The sequence below is a fragment of the Phascolarctos cinereus genome, unplaced genomic scaffold, assembly GCF_003287225.1.
Source record: "Phascolarctos cinereus isolate Bilbo 61053 unplaced genomic scaffold, phaCin_HiC Scaffold_2;HRSCAF=192, whole genome shotgun sequence".
In the NCBI taxonomy this organism is placed as follows: domain Eukaryota; kingdom Metazoa; phylum Chordata; class Mammalia; order Diprotodontia; family Phascolarctidae; genus Phascolarctos; species Phascolarctos cinereus.
Genome location: NW_027555625.1, coordinates 36380638 through 36393411, shown reverse-complemented (window position 1 = coordinate 36393411; position 12774 = coordinate 36380638). Strand labels below are relative to the sequence as shown.

At 38.7% G+C, this 12774-nt stretch overlaps 1 gene segment (V, D, J or C); it reads right to left on the bottom strand.

Moving 5' to 3' along the window:
* Positions 1-8728: 8728 nt before the first annotated feature.
* LOC110202776 (immunoglobulin kappa variable 3-11-like) lies at positions 8729-12217 on the bottom strand. The segment is given in 3 exon segments: positions 8729-9084; positions 9307-9386; positions 12199-12217. Coding segments are annotated over 2 exon segments (372 nt in total).
* Between the last annotated feature and the right edge of the window lie 557 nt (positions 12218-12774).

Below are 12774 nucleotides of genomic sequence, written 5' to 3'. Positions count from 1 at the left end.
TTGTCTTGCTGGCCTTAGTCTCCTTATTAACAGACTGGGTCGGGTAGAGCAGAGGTTCCATAAGATCCCTCATATCTCTAACCATCATTCTGTCATGCTGTGATTATGAATCACTCTAGTAATTTAACAATGAAGATTATTGTGTTTCTTTTCAAAGAAAGGAAACCAAGAACATGGGTTACATTTCCACCCACCATCCACCTCCATGAGGAGGAGATGAATCCCTGAAGCTGAATGTTCCTTCCGGATGTAGTTGAGGATACCTGAGGAAGAACTGTTCATGTCATGAGCCCTGGAAGTAGACTGGCTCTAAAACTGGAAGCCCCTGAGCTTTCTCTCCCGGCCCATCTGCTTTCCATGTCTCCTCCTTCCAATCCCCCTCCCACTTGCTAAGAGTCCTTATCAGTGGGACCTTTCACTCCCCAGCCCAAGGATCAGCACTGGACAGAGCACAGTGTAAAGATGGTGGACCTGGCTCACTTCCTCTGACTCCTAGGTGAGGGAGGTGGTACATGTAGAGGGGCCATAGGGTCATAATGTGATTTCATCATCATTAGAGACAATAGTAATAAGTATTATTAGCGTTTCCATATCATTGGCAACACAAAACCATTCACATAAAATAGAGGATATAACGCTCTAAGGTGAATAATGTCAATGCACTGGTTTGTCTGGATAACTCAGTGGATACAATCTGGTAGGAATGGGAATGATTTTTCCCTCTAAATGAAGATGCCAACATGGTCATTGAGGGACCCAGGCTTCAGCCTTCTTAATGGTGTGTGCTGGAGAGAGAGCTACTATAAAGACATACTCACACAAGAGCCCTCTCTGCTGACACATTGACTTCTCCTTCCCCAGGTGGTCTAATTTGCACAGGAAGATCAGTGACCTTTTCTTTTACAACCACCACTGTTCACTACTTCCCCTGGTGCATGAGATGCCTTTAGGACAGCCCCTGAGGGATTTGACTTATTTTCCAAGTTCATCTCACTGACCTTTGAAATCCTTGTTCCTTTGGTATTAAAGCGCATAGACTCTGATGAAGTATGATATTATCATTCAACAAATAAATATTTACTAAACATTCTTGATGTGCCAAGCACTCTTCTAAGTGCTGAGGATACAAAAAAAGGCAAAAGAGTGTACCTGCTCTCAAGGAGCTCACTGTCAAATAGAACTAAAATGCAAATAACTATGGCCCCAACAGCAATACACAGATAAATTGGAGATAATCAAAAGAGGGAAGGCACTAGCAATAAGGGGGAATCAGGAAACATTCCCTGAAGAAGGTGGTGTTTTAGTTGCTACTTGAGGGAAGCCAGGACGTAGAGATGAGGAGGCAGAAAATTCCAGGCATGTGGGACAGCCAGGAAAAAGACGAGAGAGAGGAGATGAAGTGTCTCATTCTTGTAATAGGAATCAGAGTATGTGGGGAGTGAGGTACAAGAAGACTGGAAAGGTGTGTGTGTGATCAGTTATAAAGGACTTTGAATGCCAAACAGAACATTTGATATTTGATCCTGGATGTGATAGGAAGCGACTGTAGTTTATGGAGTACAAGATTGACAATGTTGGACCTAGAGTTTCGAAAGATCTCTTTGGCAGCCGAGTGAAAGATGTGCTGGAGTGGGAAGAGACTTGTGTCAGGGAGATCAACAGTCTTTTTCAGTCATTCGGGTATGAAGTGACGATGGCTTGCATCAGCTTGATGCCAGTGTCATAAGAGAGAAGGAGGGATTGAAGGTAAAATGAACTGGACTTGGATTAGATATGAGGAGTAGAACAGAGCAAAGAGTCAAAGATGACGTATCTAGATTGCAGTTCTTGATATCTCAGAGGTTGGTTGCCCTCTGGCCAGAAATATAAAATTCAGAAAGAGGGGAGAGTTTGGGGGGAAAGTTTGTGATTTCAGTTTTAGACTTGTTGAATTTAGGATATCTATGGGACATTCAAATTTCGTATGTCCAGTGGGCAGTTAGTGATATGAGAATGGCGGACAACAAAGAGGTTATGGCTGGGTAAGTATTTTTGAGAATTGTCAGGATAGAGAACATAACTGAAGCCATGAGAGATGATGAAATCACCAAATGACATAGTATGGGGAAGAAGAGGGCCTATGATAGAGCTCTGAAGGGGACCCAAATAGAGCAGATGTTTCCTGGATGACAATCCAGGAAATGGGACTGAGAAGGAGCAGTCAAATACTTAGGAAGAGAGCCGAGAGAGTAGGGTCAGAAGAACCTTTGAATTTTAATCAATACCTCATGTATGTTGGAAGTTAGAGACACTGGCTGTGAAGATTTCCCCCCATTGTTTCCCTTTAAATCTTAGCTGTATTGAATTTCTTTGTAGAAACCTTTTTAATTGTAATGTAAATTACCCATTTTCTCTTCTGTGATTCTTTCTATCCCTCATTTGGTCATGAATTTTTCTCTTATCTATATATTTTGTAGGTCATTTTTTGCATGTTTCTCTACTGTGTTTATGTGATGTTTCATATCCAGATCACACACCCATTTGGAGCTTTTCTTTGTATAAGGTATGAGATTTTGGTCTAAAGCTCATTTCTTTCATGCTGCTACACAATTTTTCTAGGAATATTTATCAGATGTTGAGTGTATCCCAGTACTGGGATCTTTCTATTAATACTAGGCTACTAGTTTTGTTTGCCTCCGTGCATTCCATTTTTAATTTGCTCCCTTGAATAATCTCTCTATTTTCAAACCAGGACCAAATTATTCTGATATTTATTGCTTTGTAGTAGAATTTGAGATTTGGCACTGCTAAGCCCCCTTCATTCCCACTGTTTTCATTATTTCTGCTGAGGGGAACCTTTTGACACTGTTTTCCTCCAATAGAATTTTATTATTTTCTCTAGTTTTGGAAAATAACCCTTTAGTAATTTGAATGGTGTGGCAGTGAAGAAGAAAATTCATTTAAATAATGTTGTCATTTTGATAATAAAGGCTTATCCTATCCATAAGCAAATAATATCTTTCAAATTATTTAGGTTTGGCTTTATTTCTTTAAACAATGGTTTTTAGTTTTATTTATAAAATTTCTGTGTGGATCTTGGTAGGTAAGGTCTCAAATGTTTTATGTATTCGGTAGGTGTTGCAAAAGTAATTTCTCTTTCTATCTTACTGGGTTTTATTGGTGTCCTACAGAAATGCTCATGATTTGTGTGGATATGTGCAATATTCTAAGAATTTGCTGAAATTAATAATTATTTCAATTAATTTTAGTTGCTTCTCTGGGGTCATAAGTGCATTGTCCTATCATCTGCAAAAAAAAAGATCATTTTGTTTCTTCTTTACCTTTGTTTATTCACTTGATTTCTTTTTCTTGGCTTATTACTATAGCCATCATTTCTAGTAATATATCCAATAGAAAGGGCAGCAGTGGACATACTTTTTTCACCCCTGATTTTATTGGGAAGGAAATTAATGTATTTAGTCTATTCCCATGTTCACTATTGTCTTTGGATATATATGTGTATGCATATGTGTACATATGTATACATATATATATACATATACATATATATATACACACATATATATATATATGTATCTCCAGAATATGTACTGTTTATCATATTAAGGAAAGGCCCATGTATTCATATGTTTTCTACTGTTTGGAGAGAAATAACTAATGGGTATAAAATTTTTCTACATCTATTGGCAATACATTATTCTTTTGGTTATTAATGTGATTAATTAAGTTTATAGTATTCCTGGGGGCAGCTAGGTGGTGCAGCGGAAAGAGAACCAGCCCTAAAGTCAGGAGGACCTCAGTTCAAATCCAGCCTTAGACCAAACACTTGCCACTTACTAGCTGTGTGACCCTGGGCAAGTCACGTAACCCCAATTGCCTAAAAATTACAAACAAAGAAACAAACAGAAATTTATAGTATTCCTAATATTAAACCAATACTAAAATCATGGACTTAATCCATCTTGCTCATAACTTATAATCTTTGTTTTAGGTTATTTTAACATTTTTGCTAAGATTTAAAAAATTTTTGCATCACTATTCATTAGGAATGTTGATCTAAGGGTTTCTTCTGGTTTAGACTTTTCTTATGCATCTTCCATCTCCTTCTCCCCATCTGTCTCTCACTCTCTCCTTCTTTAAGCAAGTGTTTCAAGACATACATTTTCTCTTAAGGGTTCCTTTGGCTGCATCCTAAAATTTTTTGGGTATTTTCTATTAATATTGTCTTTTTAGTAAAATCATTTATCATTTCTAAAAGTTATTCCTTGACCAATTCTTTAGAATTTAATTACTCAATCTCCAATGGACTTTTAATTCTTTTTTCATAGGCTCTTTCTTGTTGTTGTTAAAGGCTGTATATAATAATTCTGGTTTTTTGAATCTGTGAGGGTTTTATGTCCCAGTGTATTGTTAATTTTAGTTATGGCTTCATACACAAGTTAGAAATGTGTGTACTCTTTTAGATAACCATTCAATAATCAGAAGTAGTGTGTCTAAAATTAGATTCAGATGACAACTTCTTTTTTATTTATTTTGGTTAGATTTACCTAGGGCTAAAAACATTATATTGGGGTAACCCATTATTATATTTTTATCGTCCATTTCTCTTAATTTTTCCTTTAAGTCTTTAGAGGTAATATCATTTAGTTCATATATTTTAAGTATTGAAATTCATTCATTATCTGTGTTACCTGTCTGAAAAATGTAGCTCCTCCACTTATCTCTTTTAATTAAGCCTATTTTTGTTCGTGCCTTGTCTGAAATCACAATCACTATACCTATTTGGTTTTTTTTTTAACTTTCAGCTGAGGCATCATAGGTTTTGCTCCAGACCCTTATTTTAACTACACAGGAGTCTTTATGTTTCAGAAGTTTTTTGTAAAAAACAAAACAAAACAAAAGAAAACACCACATATTGTTGGATTTTTCTTTGTAATCACCTCTGCTATTTAATGCCTTTTTATGTGTGAGTTTTTCTCATTCACATTCATTGTAATGATAATTAATTGTGCATTTCTCGGTATTCTATTTTCTCATGCATTTCCTTCTCTATATTCCTCACTCCCTGTTTATTAAACGCTCTTATTCTTTCTTTCCTTTTAATTTCTTCTCTATCCTCTCGAGAAACTTAGAATTTGGTTTGATTATGACAATCCCTCCCTGAATGTATTCTTCTTCTTTTCCCCTGTCTTGTCTTCCTGTTCCTATCTGCATCCTGTTTAGTTGAATGCAGTCCTACACCAAACTTTCTGTGTATAATCATGTGTTTTCTTTACTTTTGTAAGTAGTTCAGATAAAACTGAAGCTCAACTGATGTCTGATCCCTTTATTGCTTCCATCTTTGTTCATATTTTTACGTGTGTACCCCAAAAATGGGAGATCCTTTGCATCTGTCCTCCATTTATTTCTAATATACTTTTTCCCCTTCTGTTTTTAATCTTCTTTGAACAACATCAGAACATAACCGAGAAGTCTTTTCTCATTGGAGCCCCTTATGACATTAGGATTTCTAAACCCTCCTTTAATCAGCTCTCCTATTAGAATGTAAACGTTTCTTTGATACCAAGTTATTTCTGATTGTTAACTTGCATTTACCTTTCCATTTTTCTCTTCAAGATCTTATATTAATTCCAAATTTCCTTTCCATTTCAATTTTCTCATCAGAAATGTTTGAAAGTCATTGATGATGTAGAAGGTACATTATTTTTTTCCTTGTAGAAATAAACAGAGTATTTCCACTGAAGTTATTACTCATTAGGGACATTAATCTTTTGCCTTTGAGATGTCTAGGTTCCTTGAAAGTGATGGCGGGTAAAATGTGGGCAGTCCTGATTGTGGCTTCTCCATATTTGACCTACTTCTTTCTGGTTGCTTGCTATAGAGCAACTTTAATTATTTGTAGAAATGAGATACCCAGTTCCTTCTTTTGGTCTTGTATTTCAGGTTGTGCAATGATTTTTAAGTTATCTGCCCTCAGTCTTTTTTCCAGGTTAGTAGTTCTTGATTAGACATACATTTTATTTTCTTCTAATTTCCTCAGTCTTTTGACTTTGTTTTAATAATACTAGCAATGGCTTTCCCTTATATAGCATTTACTATAGGGCAGGGACTGTGCTAACCACTTTACCAATATTATCTGATTTGATCCTCACAACAACCTTTGTAGGTTGATATTGTTATGATCCGCATTTTACAGTTGATAAACCTAAGGAAAATAGAAGTTAAGTGACTTGCCCAGGGTCACACAGCAGGTAAGTATCTGAGGCTGGATTTGAACTCAGATCTTCCTGAATCCAGGCCTAGTCTTCTATACACTCCACAACCCAGCTGTCTAATTAATTTTGTCTTTGGAAGTCATGAACTTCAGTTTGCTCAAATTTTTAGTATTTTTCAGATAACTTTCAGATTAGTCACTGGTATGTGTGGGCATGTGTAGGCTTATAGACACATACATAATATATACATACACACCTATATATGTGTTTGTGCTCTCACACACACACACACATATACATCTAAATTTATATACCCTTCAGTCTCTCCCTAATAGGCTAAGATAGAAACCCTGGGAAAATAGGCTTTGGTCTTTGCCTTAGTATTTTCTGCTTTGCTTTAGGTGGATAAATTACAGGTTCACACACTGTGAGTTTGAAATGTCTGGAGAGCAAGTCTCTGAGAGTCTGGGCCTTGACCCACAACAGGTTTTGTGGATAGCCCAGATCACCTACTGTACCCAGACCAGCATCCACTGACAGGAAGACTTATCTGCCAACAATGTTATTGTGGGATGTGAAGTTTCTGGAAAACGTGTCTCCAGGAATCAAAGTGGTGTTGGGGACAGTCCGTCTCCAAATATTAGGGGTGGTAATATTTGTACTTGTATTCTTCTGTATCTGCCAAGTGAATGTCTGTTTGTAAAAGCTGATTGGGTAGCTACATGGCTCAGTGGATAGAGTGTAGTGCCTGGAGTCAGGACTCCTCTTCATGAGTTCAAATCTTTCCTCTGATACTTACTAGATGTGTGACCCTGGGCAAGTCACTTAATGCTGTTGGCCTCAATATCTTCATCTGTGAAATGAGCTGAAGAAGGAAACGGCAAAATATTTTAGTATCTTTGCCAAGAAAACCCAAAAGAAGGTCATGAAGACTTGGACACTACTGAAAAGTGACTGAATAACAACAACATGAAAGGAGCTGAGGGCTTGGAATATAATATTCCAGAGATCAAAGGAGCTAGGATTACAACCAGAATCAACTACCCAGCAAAACTGAGTATTATCCTTCAGGGGGGAAAATGGATATTCAGTGAAATAGAGGCCTTTCAAGCATTCTTGATGAAAAGACCAGAGCTGAATAGAAAATTTGACTTTCAAACATAAGACACAAGAGGAGCATAATAAGGTGAACAGGAAAGGGAAATCATAAGGGAATGAATAAGTTTAAGGTATTTATATTCCTACATGGAAAGATGCCATTTATAACTTATAACACCTTTCTCACTGTTACAGTAGTTAGAAGGAGTGTAGATAGAGGGAGGGCACAGGTATGAGTCTGAAACACTTAGGATAATGGGTGCTGTCCATCCCCAGAGATGGGACTGGTTGTGTCCTAATGGAAATTGAAGCAGACTTTTTTTTTTTGAGTTTTTTTTTAACTGTGTTTTCTTTCACAACATGACTGTTATGGATGTGTTTCGCATGACCACACATGTATAGAATTGTGTGCCTTCTCAATGGGGGAGGGGGGAAGGAGGAAGGGAAAGAATTTGAAACTCAAAGTATTGAAAACAAATATTGAACATTATTTTTACACGTAACTGGGGGAAATTTAAATACTAAATAAAATTTTAAAAAGGTAAAAAGGAATAGGTAAAAGAACAAATCATAGAAATAGTTGATAATTTCATTAAAGAGCATGACAATAGTGAGACAAAATTCCAAAATTTGTGGCATGCAGACAAAGCAATACTTAGGGGAAAATTTAAATCTGCAAACAGGCACATCAATAAAAGGGAGAAAGAGCAAATCAATGAATGGGGCCTGCAACTTAAAAAAAAAACTAGGGAAAGAACATAGTTTAAATCCCATATTAAACACAAAATGGAAATCTTGAAAATCACATCAGCAATTAACAAAATTAAAAGTAAAAAAAAAATTGAACTTATAGAAGTAGGAGCTGGTTTCATGAAGAAACCAATAAAATAGATAACCACTGGGTAATTTGATTAAGAAAAAAGACAGAGGAAAACCAATTTACCAGTATGAAAAATGAAAAGGAGAATGCACCACCAGTGAGGATGAAATTAAAGCAATGTTTTGGAGTAATTTTGCTCAGTTATATGCCAGTAAAACTAATAATCTATGTGAAATGTGTAAATATTTATAAAATTTCCCAGATTAACAGAAGAAGAAATAAAATGCTTAAATAACCCTATCTTAGAAAAAGGGGAAGCAGTGTTCAGTGGGGCAGGAAGTGTGGGTTACACCCCAGTAGGGAAGGGTTTGTAAACCTAAACAGTGTTGTATATGTTTTACCTAAAGGGCAGTAAGGATAGTCACCAGAGCTGTCCACAGAGGTTGTTGCTTGTTTTTGTGTTTTTTTTTCCCGAGTGTCCTGGATTATGATATGGACCCTTTGCCTAGCTTTGGTAATGTTTATGCAGGATGTAAATGCCAAGGTAGGATGAGCTTTGTAAGAAGATGAAGTGAGGTTACTCTTGACCAGAGAGCACAGAGGAAGCAGCTGAGCTGCCTGGGGAGGTTTTTATTCAGGGCTGGAGCACTGTGGGAGGATAGCTTTTATAATGCTGACAGTAATAAACTCCAGCATCTTCAGTCTCCACACCGCTGATGGTGAGAGTGTAATCTGTGCCAGACCCACTGCCGCTGAACCGGGATGGGACCCCAGACTGCAGGCTGGAAGTGTAATAGATGAGTCCCTTTGGAGACTGACCGGGTTTCTGTTGGTGCCATTTTAAATACTTGCTAATGTCTTGACTGGCCGTGCAGGAGATGGTGACTGTGTCTCCTGGAGTCACAGACAGGGAAGTTGGAGATTGGGTTATCACAATCTGTCCATTGGCATCTATAATGAAAAAGAAAACTCAGATGTCACCAACTGTTGACTAGATTTTTCATCATAAGGCTTTAAAATAGAAGCAGCTAAACTAAATTTACTGGGATAGACATATCATACTCTGAAAAATGAGAATATTTCAAAACTCCAGACACAGGTTCTGAATTATCTAAAAGGAGCCCGAAAGCATGTGAAGCATCCCATGGCAGCCCCATGTTTCTCCATTCTTACCTGGAAGCCCAAGCAGGAGGAGGCAGAAGAAGTGAGCTGGGGACACCATCTTCATACTGTGCTCTGTCCAGGGCTGATCCCTGAGCAACAGAATGACAAGACCTTTTGATAAAGGTCCTGAGCAGTAGGAATAGGTTGGGGGTAGAGATAGAAGAGAGTATGCAAAGCAGCCTGGCCCTTTATAGGGGAAAGGAGGATGATCTGGGGTTCCAGGTGCAGAACTAGTTTGTCTCCAGGGCTGACCACATAGTTAATATTTAATACTTCTCTTGCATTTTCCTTGAGAAAACAGACCTGTCCTCACAAGTTCCTCCTCCTCAGTTACACATTTCAAATCACCTTAGAGTCCTTTCCTATCCCTGCCTTCATGCCAGTCTTAGAGCATATGGTGTCCCTTCTCTAGATCAGTTCCAGCCTTGGCTTACGCCCTTAATTTATGCCCTTTCATAAATTCTAGCAGCCTGAACCTTTAATTTCACTGTTTGTTAAAACAAACAAAACCTTGCCCTTGACTCTAGCATCTCCTCAGACTCTCATTCTATAGTTCACCTTCAGTTTGGAGACTGCTGGAAAAAGCTGTCTGTATTTACTTTGTCCACTTTTCTCACCTTCCACTGGCTTCTTGTCTCCTTTCAGTCTGGCTTGTGATCGTATCTCCCTACCAGAACCTCTTTCTCCAATATCAGCAAAAATCGATCTCGTGTAAAAACGGATCGCCTGAACACTTCCTGATGCCCTCTGTAGTATCTGATGCTCTTGACTCTTCTGCCCACACCATCCTTCTTTCTCCTCCCTCGGTTTTCTTAACACTGTTATGTCATGGTTCCCTCTCTTGTTCTTGCCTCACTGATGGAACTTCTCAGCATCCTATGAAGTATCATAATTCATACCCTCCCACCCTTTCCACCTCCATCCTCACACCCACACCATCCATGGATGTCTCCCAAGGCTCTGTTCTGTCCTCCTCATCTATCTCGTGTAATTGACAAGTTTTGTCGACTCTGTTACCTTAATGTTTGCCATAAGTCTTCCTTTCTCTCTATTTACATAACAAGCGGCTTTTCCAAGTCCTCATCACCCCTTGCCTCTTCTATTGCAATACCTTTGTCTAGGCAGCCAGGTGGTTCAGTGGGCAGAGCACAGGTCTTGGTTTCAGGCACATCTAGCTCAAATCCTACCTCAGACGCTTATTAGCTGTGTAACTCTGGGAAAGTCACTTAACCCCCCTCAGCCTCAGTTTCCCCTTGTATAAAATGGGGGTTAATAGAACCTGCCTCCTAAAGTTTGTCATCAGAATAAAACGAGATAATATTTGTAAATGCTTCGCAAACTTTAAAGTGCTATGTAAGTGCTAGCTTATTATTTCTACCTCAGGCACTTACTAGCTGTGTAACTCTGGGAAAGTCACTTAACCTTGTTTGCCTCAGTTTCCTCATCTGTAAAATGATAATAATAATAGTATCCCCCTCCCAGGGTTGTTGTGAGTACCAAAGTAAAGAACAGATGAATAGCATTTTGCAAACCTAAAAACACTATATAAATGGTAGTTATCAGTATCATAATACTGATTTATGAAATTGACACCCATTGAATTTCTTTGTGTGGTCCTTCACTGACTTATAGTGAAGATATTCCACTATGCTTGAAAAATCTGCATTGCGAGGATGAGTTTGAACAAGATCAACTTATTCTTCAGCTGGAAATGACAAAAAAGATAAAAAGGAATGGAGGGATCCTGGAAGTGGAAATGAATCCGGCCAAATGCCCATCGTTTAACGGCTGTGTTCCTCCTAATAATGCTACATGGTTCTGAATAAAATCACTGGTACCATCAATTAAGCGAGGAGAGAAAGCTAGGGCAGGAGTGAGGAGGCTGCAGCCTCGAGGCCACATGTGGCTTCTAGGTCTCTGGGTGCAGCCTTTTGACTGAGTCCAAGTTTTACAGAACAAATCCTTTTGTAAAGGGGATTTGTTCTGTGAAGTTTGGATTCAGTCAAAGGGCTACACTTGAGGACTTAGAGGGCCATATGTGGCCTTAAGCCCCAAGTTCCCCATCCCTGATGTAGGGGTTAAGTGCTTGCTGGTTGATTGTCAGGAATGGAAAATGTTATAGAGAGGTCAAAAAATAAAAGAGGCCATTGAATTTTGCATCAATGCAGGCTGTGAAATGAAAGGGTGGAAATTATGCAATATAATCTCTGCAACCTGAAAATTTTAGTATTTATCAGTTACCCTCCCAAAAAACCAAACAGATTTCTAGAATTATATAACCAGAGTTCTCTATCCTTTGTAAACTAACAAGAAATCTCCACATGACATATACAAAAGCCAAAATATTCCTAAAGATTCAACAAGTAATCTGTATTAAAACAAGACCACCGTTACAGACAAAAATTTTGCCCACAGTGCCCCAAGACATAACCTTGATCCATAAGTAAAGACTCAGGGGCAGAGGCACCCTCTCCCACTAAGCAGCCCCAGCTCTGTAGTCTGTGGACTAGGTTCATTTGGGGTGTGGCAGGGGAATCCTGGCCCCATAAAGAGAAGTTGAAGTTTTCCCAGGCTCTCTGAATCATTGTTTTCCCCTCTCAGAGCCCCCGGGGAAAGCTGTTGAAGCCTAGATTGGAGAAGGAAAGACTTATTCCCCATTCCCAGTTCAGCTGATGTAATCTTGGAATTCTAATTAGAGATAACAAGTATTAATTGCTAACAACATGTTAACACTGCGTTCCTTTTATGAAAGGTCAACATCTTCCCCAGATTGCATCAGAAGTATAGGAAAATCACTGGCTGGCCTAAACATTTGCCTAGTCTCCTGCAGGCTTTAACTAAGCCCTAAGAGATATCTAGATGAATCTAAGAGTGAGCCGGCCGTCAAGAAAAAGTTCATACCTTCAGGTACTGGCAAGGAAGAGAGAGTTCTCTCTTTCACCACCATTACTTGCTGTGGCAGCTATCATCAAAGGTACTTGCCCAGAAGGAAGTACCTCATCCAGAAGCTGTGAAGGCAGAGTTGAAGGAGCAGAGACACGTCCTAGACAGGTGAAGATATAGAGAGGCAGTCACTAATGGTGGGAAGAAGTTTGAAGGAGTGAGACCTAAGGAAGAGAGTCAATCATGGACTCTATTTAGGAAGTACTAGTCTTGATGGTAAAGAATGTAGTAACTGAGAGACGCAGAGGCTAAGGACCCCGCTGAGCAACTCACCCAGCAGAGACAATGCATACAGGAGAGAGTTTTGTGAGGAATTCACTAGGAAAGACTGGACTTCCAGTTCTAGCGGTATTGGAGGAGTGAGTAACCTTGGCCACGTTTTCCCCTACATGTGCACCTCACCACTGTTGTGGTCATAAGTTTCTGCTCTCTCTTTCCACTGATGCTGTGTGTATTGGTGGGAGAGTGTGCTCAGATTTATAAGAAGAATGTTTTGTAGCCATTGTTTTTCAATTTCATCTTAGTAAATGCCAT